We start from the raw sequence: 13,892 nt of genomic DNA, 5'->3' as shown, positions 1-13,892 counted from the left end.
CCTGTGGGGAAACCAAGTACAAAGAGGACATCTTATAAGTAAAGGACAGAACCAAGGCCTTGCAAGGTCCTCGGACCGAAGCCTATGGGGAAACCGAATACAAGAAAGCGTCATCGGAGTCCCCTATGTCCCAGTCAATTGCTCAGATGGATTGCTTAGAAATTATCAGCCTTGGACGATATTCATGCGCTCATCACAGAATACACAACTGATATCTCGGTCAGTTTCCTAAGTTCGATTTATTACAAATTATCGATGTAATACCTGATAGTACTGGTAGATGAGAGTTGGTTAGATTATACTTCAAAATAGCTTTGTTACAAATATTTTCAAAACAACGCATACATAGAGCACATTCGTTCACAAAGTGGTATTGCCCAATAGATCAACGCTTAAAACATGTAAGTCAACTTCCATTTTTATTACAACGAAGAAATAGTACAGAGTACAATGAAAAGCTGGAATCAGCCTACGTCAAAGCTTACTACAGAAGCAAGAAAAAGAAAAATACAAGAAAGCTGGAGAAAGCCGAGGAGGTATGTCGGAGGAAAGGTTGGCTACAGCTCCGAGACCTTATTCTTCCCCCGCGCTCCTACATGCCCATAACTCAGGCAGCCAAAGAAACCCAACTTGAGCCTGGCACCGTTGAAGGAAAGATGCAGGGAGTGGGAAACTGAGGGGCTTTCTCTAAATATTCGCCTGCTGCTAAGCAGAGGCGCTGATGGAGGAGAATCTTTCTTCTGACATACCAAAGTGCTGGCATGAACAGAGCCTGCTTCGGATTTTGACTAAAAGAGGGAGAGACGCCGTTCCCCCTCGGTGGAGATGGAGTACTCTTCTGAACTTGTGCTTCCTGTGCCCATACCTTACTGTTATAAGCCTCATGAGGACACGGCGCTTCTGCGGCGGAGAAGGTTCTTTCTTCCCAACCCTCGCTTTCCACATGTTATGCCAAGAAAGGAGAGCTACTGATATGGGGAGCGTGATACGAGAGAAAAATAAAAGGATGGGTGTATATATAAAGCAACCCTCTCTCCCTCCTATTTATTTGAAAAGACAAGATGATGGCAGTCAACTCACGCGGTGTCCCAAGGAACACTACAGACAAAATGGCTTTGGCTCAACTTCCAACGTCAACTGCAGTCTAGAGACTCAAGAAGCCTCGTGAAGGCGCGCCTCGATCCCTGGGGCGTCAGAGAAGTACTGCGTGGCCAGAGTTTGCAGAAATGTATCTTGATCCGCGGGTTCTTGGCGTGAAGGCCTAGGGACACCCTGTTTGGCACCTCGGGAAATGCTCAATGAAAGGGAAGATCTGAACTCAAAGTCTTGGACAGAACCTAAGGCTTGCATGGTCCTCGGACTCAAGCTAAAAGGGAAAACCAAGTACTGATGCAGACATTGGTCTCGGACAGAACCTAAGGCTTGCATGGTCCCCGGACTCAAGCTAAAAGGGAAAACCAAGTACTGATGCAGACATTGGTCTCGGACAGAACCTAAGGCTTGCATGGTCCTCGGACTCAAGCTAAAAGGGAAAACCAAGTACTGATGCAGACATTGGTCTCGGACAGAACCTAAGGCTTGCATGGTCCTCGGACTCAAGCTAAAAGGGAAAACCAAGCACTGATGCGGACATTGATCTTGGACAGATCCTGAGGCTTGCATGGTCCTCGGACTCAAGCTAAAAGGGAAAACCAAGTACTGACGTAGACACAAGTCTCGAACTGAACCTAAGGCTTGCATGGTCCTCGGACTCAAGTTAAAAAGGGAAAACCAAGTACCAATACGGACACAAGTCTCGGATTCAAGCCTAAGAGAAAAGTCAAGTACATAAGACAAAACGCATAAGTCTTGAACAGAACCCAGATTTTGCAAAGTCCTCGGACTCAGGCTTCTTGGGAAATCAACTGCCCGAATGAAGAAATTTCTCGGTTTAAATACTGGAAAAGGTTAAGGCTCGCGTATCATGGAGATGGCGGAATAACCTAATGATCGTCAACCTAAGGAGGCCATTCACCCGGGGGGTAATATGTCCTCGGACAAGTACTTCCTACACCTTATCGAGCATTCAACACACATCACGGCTAACTTTAAGATAAGTCTCATTCTTCACTGGTCGGATTGTTATGTTGAATAGTAATCTCTTTAAAGTTATCGTGGCATCTTTTTATTAAGGATTACTTTGGTCTTAGTCATTATTGATTCAAATGCTATACTATTATGCCGAGCAGCGCTTTTATGCTTATTAAAATATATAAACAAGACACAAGAAGTAGAATAACAATAACTTTTATTAATATAACAAATGGTTACAACATACAAGGAAGGGCTTAAACAAGCCTATACAAAAAATGAACTGCTAAAACAATAACAATATCCGTAATACAAGTAAATAAACCATCAGGTGCCTTCTGCATTCGTCTTCAAAGTCTTTCTGAAATCTATGCCTCGGTACTGCTCCTATCAGGGGAAGATCCTTATACAAAAATAATGAAGGAGAAGGAAGAAGAATTGGAACACATGGAAGCACTTCAGCAAGCTCTTGTTACTGAAGAATGCAAGGGCAAAAGAAAATGGAGGATATGAGCGGGAAGGAGGAGAAGAAGAGTGAAGCAATGAAAAGAAAATAAAAGGAGCAAAAGAGGGAGAAGGGGAGCCTTATTAGGTATGCTCGTGAGAGAGCAGATGGAGATGACAAGGGAAGTTTTCGACTCAGTCACACCAGAACTGGGGTGTGACGAGTCCCTGCTTCGAATTTTGGCTAAAAGAATAGGGAAGCCAGTCTTAAGCCTCCGCCATCCTTGCCCAGACCGAGCCATCTCGAGTTTTGTTGGGATATGGCGTTTCTGGGAAAAGAGGGATTTGTTCATGGTGGATTACTGAGAAATAAGTATTATAGAAGGGGGAGCAACCGGAAGGAGGAAATGGACTCTGGGAAGAACGTGAGGGATTCTGATATGAAAAGGTCACCCCCTGTTTTCTCTCTTTATATAGAGGACGAAGAAGAGGGTATGTGACACATTTGGACCCTCAAGGAAATCCAGAGTACGACGCGTCGCTTCGTTCTCCCACACCATCAGTAACCGTTACATCTGAAAGGTCTCGTAAATGGCAAGGGATTAAAGGCACGTTGCGGATAACCACGCGGCATAACGGCAGCGTACGTAAATCTAGGAAAAATGACTCGTAGACCGGCGCATTCCTCGGGGAGGTGAAGAGTCATCAACGTTGATCAAGGGCCGAAATTAAATGAGCCGCAGTTCAGGCTCGGAATTACCGAAACCCACCTCTCCAACCAGGACGTTGGACAGCAGGGTTTCGAGGGGCTATTGTGGGGGCCCAAGAATCTACGGGCCCGGGTCGCTCACTTATAGGGAATCCCCAGGCCCCCAAACTAAAGGAGGCCAGGTCCCAAGCCCGAAAATAGTGAGCTCGATATGGCTCAAAGACACGTCCGAGGACCACTCCGTCCTCGGAAAGCCCAGAACCCCACTGATGAAAATGGGATACAGGCGAGCTTGAGAGGTCAGAAAATATCTCATGGAAATAGTCCTTAATACCCTTCCTTGACATAACACTGCCCCTAACAGAGCCGGGATTTTAGGCTTTATGGATCATCTACAGCAAATTTGGGATTAGACTGATGGGACGGATATCTGTCCCGGAAAGATCGACCCTACACGTGGACGAAGGACAACTAACGTAGGCTAGTATAAAAGAGAATGTTATGTGACAAAAAAAGGGGGACTCCCATCTGGCTTCTGGAGAAAGACTTGATGAAAGTGAGGGTCTGGATAAGACACGCCGGACATCACCTAAAATCCCACCGATGGGTGACCGGGAACAGCGCCCTCACTCCTCGGATCATATCCGAGGAGCCAAATCCTCCTAGATACAAGATTGAAGGGCCTGAATATCCAGCCCGAAGCTCTTCCTCATGTCGGTATGCCTGTAGTCCGGCCCGAGATGCCGCCCCGCGACCCAACGCTGGCCTTTTGTTAAGCCCACTCTCTACAAATATCATTGTGAGGGATAATCCTTGCGCGAGCCCAACAACGTTGACGGGCCGCTGAAGATTTTGTGTCCCTACAAAATTGTATTGTTTTCATTTTGGTACGATAAAATTTATATTTATGATTTATGATTGTTCTTATATTATATTTACGATTGTTTCTATAATAAATAAAAATATGATTATGAAATTCATTATTCTTTATTAAATTAGTTTATATTGTAAATAAATAAATAAATAAATAAATAAAACCACCATAAAAATGATTTTCACGTGCAACGCGCGGGTTCGTGACTAGTTTTTAATAAATGTAGATTACGGGAGACAAACAGAGTTAATTTCAGATAGATAAAATGTCAAATTTTGAATTACAAGTAAGCAAGGTAAAAACAAGCTTAACTACTGTAAGCGACTAAATTTCTAGTTTGAAATTAATCAAATCGGTTGCTAGGTGTTGAGAATGATGAGGTCATAGTGAGAAATGGTTTGTGAATTGGGCTTATTGTAATTTGTCCCAAAAAAAAACAATTTTTTCTTTGTTTGTGAGGGTGATAATTGTAGTTAAGAGTTGCTATTGCGGTCAAATATTGTATAGGCCACATAAGGTAAGATTGTTACTTGTTAGAGAAACAAATAAATTAACCATACAAAGTCACACTTGATGAATTGGGTGAAAAATGCATGCACTAATATGGTAAAACTGTGCAATTCTGAAAGTAGATTCATTACTACCATAATTTCATTATGGGGAAAGGACGAAGACATTATTACAAAGAAGAGTGGAATGAAAAAAAAAAAAGATTATAAAAACTTAGGAATCAAAATGAACAGGAAACATGTCAGTGCTTGGCCTTAAGAGACTCATGAGTCATGAGGGACATTTCATCATCATCAACTACAGCGACTGCTAACACCATTGCTTTCATTTCAAACCAAACAAGAATCAGACAAAAGCTCCATTGAGATAGAAAAAAACTGCTTTTTGAATTTTTAGTAAAGCAAACCTAGGAATCTCTCTCTCAATCTCTCTCTCTCTCTCACTGCCTCTGTTGATGTCCACTTGTCCTATCAGCCCACTTTTCCATCATTGTTTCACACTGGAATGATTAGTAATTTACTATCACAACTCTGAAGAATCTCTATGAAAATGCAAAAGATATGTTAGATAAGAATGTCGCACCATTACAAGGGCACAATCTTTCTTGACTAGAGAAGGCAAATTGGGAACAAAAAAGTATTACGAATCTTAATTCTTGCTTCATTTTTCTTTTTCCTACTCAAGTGCCACTGATTTTAGCCGTAAAAGATATGCTAAGAGAAAAGGATGCACCATTACAAGGGTACAATCTTTCCTGACTGGAGATAGGAAATCAGGAGGAAGGAAAAAAGAAGTATTATAGGAATCTTAATTCTTTGCTTCATTTCCTTTTTCCACTCAAGTGCCACTGAATTTTTAACTGTTTGGCTCATGTTGATAAGGACTTTTAATAGTAGTGGCTGTGCTTTGCACTGCTGTGCTAGCTTTCCACACTTCACATTATGAGTAGAAAGAGAATCTGTCTTTGTGCATGCAGCTAATATAAGGTTCAAACAGCACTGAGTAGTTCTATTAACACATTAGCATGATATGAGACATTCAATCTTGCCTCAAGATCTATTACAGGGTTGATGAATATTGTTCTTGACATTGACAAAAACATTGGATCAAATTTTGAGCTATGATATTTCTATATCTAAACTTGATCAAAGGTGAATCGAGCAACTTTTTTTTTTTCTTTAATGTTTTGTTTTGTTTTGTTTTGTTTGAGAAGATGATGAATCAAGTAGCTTATAGTTGGAAAAGTTGAAAAGAAGGTAAGAAGCTGTCCCACAAATAAATTAAGATAACTTTTCTTCTTAATTAAGAAATGTCATTGTCTGCAAATGATTTTTTAGATTGTCTTGTGGGCAGGTAGCATAATCTCCTTTTATGGTACAAATATTTCTTAAACTTGACTAGGGAAGTACTCATTGTTGCTTCAAGGCAATTGACAATCCTTGGGAGCTCAATAATTATTTTTATGTAGTCATTGTTGCTTCAAGGCAATTGACAATTAAGGGAGCTCAATAATTATTTTATGTAGTCATTGTTGCTTCAAGGCAGTTGACAATCTTGGAAGTTCAATAATTATTCTACGTAGTAGTTGATATAAGTTTCCTCTATCTTACAAATAAAAATCACTTGACCGACACATTTTGAAAGAGAAGATGCATATATCAAATCCATGTAATACTTTCTCCTCAACACTTGGTCTTATGTTCTGCCTTGTATGGTATTGCTGCATTTTCTATAAAGTTTGATTTGGTAGAACTTATTTTTAGGAGTAGTTTATTTTATTTAAAATTTAGGTTGGACAAAAGTAAAGTTGTATTTACAAAAAGAAGGACGTACATAAGCAAATAAGTCAAAAAAAAAAAAAAAAAGATATTTCAAATTCACTCCTCACATTTTCCTTTTAAGAAATAATTTTTGAAGAAATATGTACCCAAGCTTATTGATTATTTATTTATTTATTTGGATGCTAAAGCTTCAAGTATGTTAAAGCTTCAAGCAGTTTTTAAAAAAGTTTATAAAATAATTTGGGGCTTTAGGATTTTTCTTAAGGAATTGCAGCAGAAAGTTATTAATTGCATGATTAATGTCTCTCCTGCTGGACTGAATGTTCCAAATTATGAAATTGTGACTTTGTAATATAGTAAAGAAATATTAGAGCTCTACCTACCAACATAAACTAAATAAGGAATAAAAAAAGAAACTAACAGAAACATTCACAAATCACAAACAAGCTAAACAACCTCAATTCAGCTCATAAAAAACCATCAGAACTATCCATCTTGATTGTTTTGCATAACATGAAAAACTAAGGCAAAAATTTCCACATAAGTCAATTCAGCGCTTTGCTCAAATATAAAATCGGAATAAACTAATGCGATAAAGTAGTGAAACAGTACCTATTTTATGGCACAGAGAGAGAGAGAGAGAGAGAGAGAGAGAGCTACAAGAAGATATTATAAAATTAAAGTGCTTTTAGTAACTCTCAAACTGTTTCATAGAAAATTCTGGCAAACCTCATACATGTTAAATACTTAATTATCTGTGACATCTGGTCCAGTGGGACAAACAAGAAGCATCATTTTCTCTACTCCATCTATGTTATCTTCTCATTCTAACAGGAGAAGAATCTGACTTTGGATATGAAAATTGTGCTTTCCATTCAAGCTAGCTATTGGTTGTCTTAATATTCTTCTTGTTCCTTTGGATAGTAATGTTGCTTTTGTTCAAAGCAAAGTATCACATTCTCTTTCCTTCAGAATTTTCCTTTCTGGGTATGCTCTGACAAAGCTAGCTCAATGCTTCAACACTATTGTAGCTTTAAAACAAAGTGACTTGAAGATATAAAAGGGAAAAAAAAAAAGGAAAAAGAAAAAAAAGAAGACAGAGCGAGGGGGAGAGAGAGAAGGGTAAGGCACTAAGATTAGTTTCAATTTGGTTAAAAAGCTGGACTTTTGTGCACTGAATAGGACCTTTTTGACTTCGAGATAGAAAAAAAAAATTGGAGAAAGAGAGAGATGGTTGAGATTAATGCCAATTTAGAAGAGTGGGAGAGTTGTGCACTGGTTATGAGCTTCTCTTTTTTTTTTTTCTTTTTTTTTTTTTAAATTCTTTTAAAATTTTTCCTCTCAATTTAGGGTTGCTCATGTGTCCAAACTCTCTCTCTACCTATGAGTGCACATGTCCAAAAGCTTCTTCCTCCACTCAACAATTTCATCAAAAAAATCATCAAGCTGTCCAATTATAGTTTCAACCCCACATCTCAACAACCCAAAGCAATTCTTCAACCTATCAGCCCTTTCTTGAATGTCAACCTCAGCTTCATACTCCAAAAACCTCTCCATTTCAAGCTTCAACTCTTCCATGGTGCTTTTCGCTTCCCGGAACTCGTATAGCAAAATTCCTGGCTGCCCTTCAATTTGACCTATCTCATTTGCCACTCTTTGTTGCAATCTTTGAATTGAGACCATGAAAGATGAACCAAATATAGCATTTCCCTCGTACCCTCCTTGGCAAAACATCGATGCAGGCCAACAGTAAACTAGTCCACAAAGCAAGATCATCAAAAGCAATGAACTAACATTTCTCATTGCATAAAGAACACCTCGAAAACCATTGAACCCGTTGAACTTTGATACTGTTGAGATGTTCTCATTGAAACATAATGATAGTGGTTGAATTCTTGTTTCCATCAAGCTCTTGTTATCCTCTTCCAACGCTATAATTTCCCTTTGGCAACCACTTATAGCTCGAATTACCTATGCATAAATTGTACATAATTATTATAAATCATAATATATATAGTCCCAACTACCTATATATGCATAAACTTAAATCATAATAAAATTAAATTGATTTTTTTTTTTTGAATATATTGGAGAAATACATGTGCACATCGAGTAAGTCCTTATAAACTGATGCGCCAACTTTTTAAAAGTTTGAAAACAAATTTGAACATATTTGAGAAATACATGTGCACATCACTCTAAGCAGTTGAGATAATGTTACAAATTGATGTGTCAACTTTTAAAACACAAACCTGACGTGAAAGTTGAGGGTTTAAATGGTGGTAACCATCAAAGGAGGAAGCTATATTGGCACCAGTTGAATAGTAATTTTCCATTCCGGAAGCACCAGATTTAAGTACTTGACAGGCTTCCCAAAGCCTTGAACTTTCATCCATGTACTCATCTAGCCATTTTTCACCTATTGGCAAGTGAAGCTTTTGAACCAAAATGGTTAACTGGGAATGAAAGGATCTTAGTGAAGAGAGCACAGTTTGAAGGAACTGGGTTGACATGAAGTCATGAGAGAGCAAGGATCGATCAAGATCATCGAGTCCTTGGTTGAGAAAGTTGTAGAAGCCATTGACAGAAGAAGGTATGCATGAGGGATCCATCATGGAAGGAAAGATAAAAAAAGATGATATATGGTGGGTAGGGGAGAAAAAGATGATGGAGATTGATGGGTATATATAATTAGAAGATAAAGAAAATTAAAGAAGAAATGTAAAAAGTACTGGGTAGCTCCAGGAGCTCAGGTTTCTATATAGTTAAAAGCATTGTTGGGTGTAATTATGGGTGTTTCCTATAGAGTGGAGGAGATGATTGGGAATCTGCTGTTTCATTGTTAAATGGGCTGTTATGAAAAGAAAGAAACGAAAAAGTGAGAGAGAGAGAGAGAGAGAGAGAGAAAAGAAAAATGCTAACTATTATCAACTTTACTATAAAAGTCTTACAAATTAATGTGGCAAAATAAACGCTATCTGTGATCTGTTACATTCCACCGACATAATAAAAAATGTTTGAATTACATTTTTATAATTAATAACCTATCAATTGCAAAGAGAGAATAATATGAAACATGAGAACTTCATGGGCTCTCTCCAGTTTTTCTTTATTTGACTTATTACCCTTTTTTTTTTTTTTTTTTTTTGCTTTTCTTTTTGGACAATCCTAGGGGGTGAATATATCTAATAGAAAGTAAATCACACAAAAAAATAATATAGGAATATATGTTAGAAAGCAAATCAACAATCTTGAAGCTCTTTATCATATGATATGTTAGATTGTGTTTCCGTATTATAAGTCTGACTACTTTGACTGAGATTTTTCTTCTCATTCTTCTAGTTTGATTTGGTTCCCTTCGAAATTGAGTGCTATTTGGCTTCTCTACCTTTTCTCTTCCTTCCCCATCTTTCTACACGTTTCATATTGCACCTTTTTGTTGTTGTATTCCAAAATTTGGTTCTTTTGAAAGGAATTGGATGGTGAGGGCTTCTCTGTAATAGAGTAGTTTATGTTTTCAAATGCAGATTCTCTCTCTCTCTCTCTCTTTTAGACCTACATTTTTCTTTAGTCATTAAAATTCTTGATTCCCATGGAATGGAATATTATAATCTGTGTGCCCATTGATTCTAGAAATCTAGATAACTATGATGGTCCATTCTTTCACACACACACACATGTGTGTGTGTGTGTGCCCCAAGCACTAAAGGTCTGAATTTAAGCAATTCTCAAGGGAGCTGGGCACAGGGGAAACCAAACTCACTTGGGAGCAGAAAATGAATTATGACTTTTTATTGAAAAGAATGATAACTGGTTTAAAGTGTCTTTATAAATACGTAGGTATGAAAAGTATTAAGGATTCATTAATTTAAATTTAAATTCTGATCTTGAATCATAGTCTAGACTAGACGTGTCTACAAATTACATGCGTTTGTGTTAAGGATGACAACAAAGCAAGACAGTCCAATGAGAGAGAGAGAGAGAGAGAGAGAGAGAGATGATAAGAGTATGTGATAAAAAAATAAATTATAAATAGTATATATATATATATTTAAATAAGGATTGAATTAAATATAATAATAATCAAAATATATACACATTCGAGACAAGGTGAGCTAATGCCAAAACCTATCACTATTTCATCACCTCTCTGGGGTGAGGAAAACATGCGCAAGGCAATTAAGATAGGGAAATGCCCAAATTTATTTTGTACTTTGGATGGACTATGGAATAAGATTTTTATTTTAATGGAATTTCATTCAAATAATGTACTTATATTATATCATAAAAGTGGTTTTTTATACATTAAGTGGACACATCATATTACTTACCATATAATTAAAATTGTGTCTTAGACGTTCTTCCTTTTTCCTTATTTTAAGGGAGAAATTACATAAAACTAAAAATTTCTAAAGTTTATATTGTATTTCAAATTAAGTCTCAAGACTTTAATTTTGATGATTAAAGTTCTAGACATATGAAATTCAATTTGAAGTCACTGTCCATCTCTTATATTCATTTTTATTATTCTATATAGTAATGGAGCAGGAAAAAAAAAAAAAGAGAAACTGTTGATAAAACTTTGTCTTCCATATAAGTAACCATCTTCTGTTTGTTGGAAATCATTTATTCACTTTAGCCAAAAAAATTTCTCTCTAGACTTAGATTTATCTCTCTACCCTCTTTGTTCAGCGGTTGCCAAATTGATTTAAGAACAAGCCCTAAGTGAAACGCATATTTTGATTAATGGTTTCATGCTTTTCTCTGTTTTGTACCTAGAATAAGGACAATAAAAAATGGAAATTGACATAAGATTCAAATTGAAACAATTTCTTAAATTTTGGACTTTAATTAATAAAATTAAAAACCTAGGATACTTTTATGTAATTACTTCCGCGCCCCCCCCCCCCCCCCCCACCCCCACCACCTCCCAATTTTTTTTTTTGTTTGTTTGTTTCATTTAGTTTGCTTGTGTAAAACTCTACTAACGTTTCAAGAAGTTTAAAAAAACTATCCCAATCAAAATTCTAATACTAATTTTTTTTATAAATTTAATAGAAATTACATTATTTATTTTATATTATTTTAACAATCTACCATAAATTTTAATTTTAAAAATAAAATTTGGGTCTTAAATGTCATGCTTGCATTGTGTGGGACTCAACGTAAGTAATACATATCATACAACATGTCATGTAATACACTATAAATGGATATAGATTTTATTAAAATAGTTTACTCTTAGTGAAATTTTATTACCAAAGTTTTTAAAATTTTAAAATACTGATATGTTTAAAATTCAATCATTAAAATTTTTATAAATAATCTAATAATTTATTTTTTTAATAAGAACTTGTTCTTACATTATTTGCTCCAACCATTTAAATTTTAAGTAATTTTCGTACTTTCTTCTCTACTATTTAGTTTTTGTTCATTTTTATATTAAATTATTTATTTTTAGCTTATATATGAGTTTTTATAATTAATTCGTGCATCGCATAGGGCATAGTACTAATCACATAGTATATAATACACATATATGCAATTAGAGTGCCAAGAGGATTCCATATATATTTTTTCCTCCTTTTGTCATGTGAACAATATCATTGTCCATTTATTTTACACCTTTTTCAACTGATGACCAACAAAAAAACTTTCGTGAAGGTTTGGAATGTTTGAAAGAATTTTCATAAAATATTTTTTAAAATTATTTTAATCATCATCCGTAATTTTATATAGTTTTAATTAACAAAAGTTTGGTCTTTCACGGTAGGCTTCAACTTAATGATTTTTTTGTTCAATTTGTGATTTTTTTTTTCTTCTCCTCCACATGCATTGTATGAGACTATGAGAATATTACTGATATTATATATAATAAAGAGAGACAAATAGATATGCCAAAATAAAAGTCAAAAAGAAAAAGCAAATTGTAGTAACATTAATATGCAAAACTGCACGCAATATCACGTTCCAAACTCAAGATTTCGTAGTCCCTATACAATTTCAAAGAGGGCAATGATCATATCTCAGAATCATATAATTTTTTAGGTACGAATTAAATTAAAGTATTGTCCTATCAAAGTGGCTTGCTTGGCCTAAATAAAATAGGTCGGTCGTCTGTGGAAAAAAAGAACACAATTGCTTAAGTTCCATTCATGCAATGTTGTTGTTTCTGTTTGTGCGTGACATATGAGGCTTCAGCAGATGAGCAAAGGAGAGGTACCAAAATTGTCAAGGTAAGGTGTGTCTGTTATGATGGGAGACTACATACACTTGATGAAATAATTGGATACTACTCAAAGAGATCTAAATACCTTTGTTTGTAAATAAAAAAAAGGATTTGCAAATTTGATCCAAGGTTAGTTAATTGAGAGTGGGAGTTAAACCAATATTAATTGCCCCATGAGTGGTGTTGTAAAATTGTACGTTGTGATAAGATTCATTTTTAGTTCATTGTTGTTGATATCAGAGCTCAAATTCAATGACAATGGAATTACCTATATTAGTCTATAGACAAATGGAATTACCTGCTGCGATGCTCTCAAATGGAAATTATAATCGTATGTGGATCATATCAAATATCTTTCTTGACTTAAGTAAGTAACTACTTGAAAATTTTGACCATGAATAATTTGAAATCAAGTTATCACAAAATAATTTTGACCATGACTATAAAAACTTTTTTGAAGAATTCAAGTTTATCACAAAATAATGATATTAAGTTTTGTTATTACGACAAGATTTGTTTTGGTATTTGGGTGTTGTCTATTTGATAAATATACGAAGTTTTAATTGTTTGTACTTGCATTTTATAGCCATCGGAGTTTTCTTGGTCACTTCACTTTCGAGGGTTGGTCTGAGGTCTTTTTCTTTAGTAAATGACCGATTTTAATTAAGTGGTCCAGTCTATTTGGTCAAGAGGGTTCATCACCGACTTTTGAGTGCTATTATTCTATGTCATAACATATCTGAATGAAATGGTCTTATTAAGGGTTGTAATATTAATTAGTTTGAAAAAAACTTAATATCTAAAACATGTAAGTATAAACATAGAAAAAAAAAAAAAAAATATATATATATATATATATATATATAAACATAGAAAATGATGAAGAATAATAAAGAAAAAATTCACGCACACTTTTGATTTTTACCGAAGGGAAAAAAATAATAATAAAAAGGAAAGCAAAAGATATTTCCATTGATTATGTGATTCCACCAAAATATACACGTTTCTTCAAGAAAGAGCTTTCTTTCATAGAAGTGAATGAAGGAATATTCTTGACAAGCATTTGTTAATTAATCTACATTATTAGTGCTTAAAAATTCTGATTACATTGGGGAATTTGAATCTTCAACTATGAAAAGTTTATCATTATCTCTAATCACTTTAATAGAATCGATTTCTGCTCCCTCTCCATCCATTACCAAAGCATTTCTTGCATCAAACCCAAACTTTTGACCTATAAAAGTTGATTGAATACACTAATAAGGTCAAATTGGA

At 35.5% G+C, this 13,892-nt stretch overlaps 2 protein-coding genes across 4 annotated transcripts in view; both read right to left on the bottom strand.

The window, feature by feature from the left end:
* Positions 1-7,071: 7,071 nt before the first annotated feature.
* Positions 7,072-9,184, bottom strand: LOC126715899 (uncharacterized). The gene is made up of 2 exons (XM_050416745.1): positions 8,641-9,184; positions 7,072-8,359 (listed from the first exon to the last, which is right to left on the bottom strand). Exons 1-2 carry the CDS (start codon positions 9,001-9,003, stop codon positions 7,766-7,768), a joined length of 957 nt encoding a protein of 318 aa, XP_050272702.1. The 5' UTR covers positions 9,004-9,184; the 3' UTR covers positions 7,072-7,765.
* A 4,384-nt stretch (positions 9,185-13,568) lies between these two features.
* The window catches only part of LOC126715895 (potassium channel AKT2/3), a 66,061-nt gene continuing 65,737 nt past the window's right edge, over positions 13,569-13,892 (bottom strand). For all 3 annotated transcript variants that reach the window (XM_050416743.1, XM_050416742.1, XM_050416744.1), the window contains one exon: positions 13,569-13,851. In XM_050416743.1, coding sequence (XP_050272700.1) covers positions 13,721-13,851 — 131 coding nt within the window. In that variant the 3' untranslated portion in view covers positions 13,569-13,720. The remainder of the gene's footprint in view (positions 13,852-13,892) is intronic.

The sequence above is a fragment of the Quercus robur genome, chromosome 2, assembly GCF_932294415.1.
Source record: "Quercus robur chromosome 2, dhQueRobu3.1, whole genome shotgun sequence".
In the NCBI taxonomy this organism is placed as follows: Eukaryota; Viridiplantae; Streptophyta; class Magnoliopsida; order Fagales; family Fagaceae; genus Quercus; species Quercus robur.
Note: the sequence above shows the minus strand (reverse complement) of the source record. Positions and strands in the feature narration are given on the sequence as shown.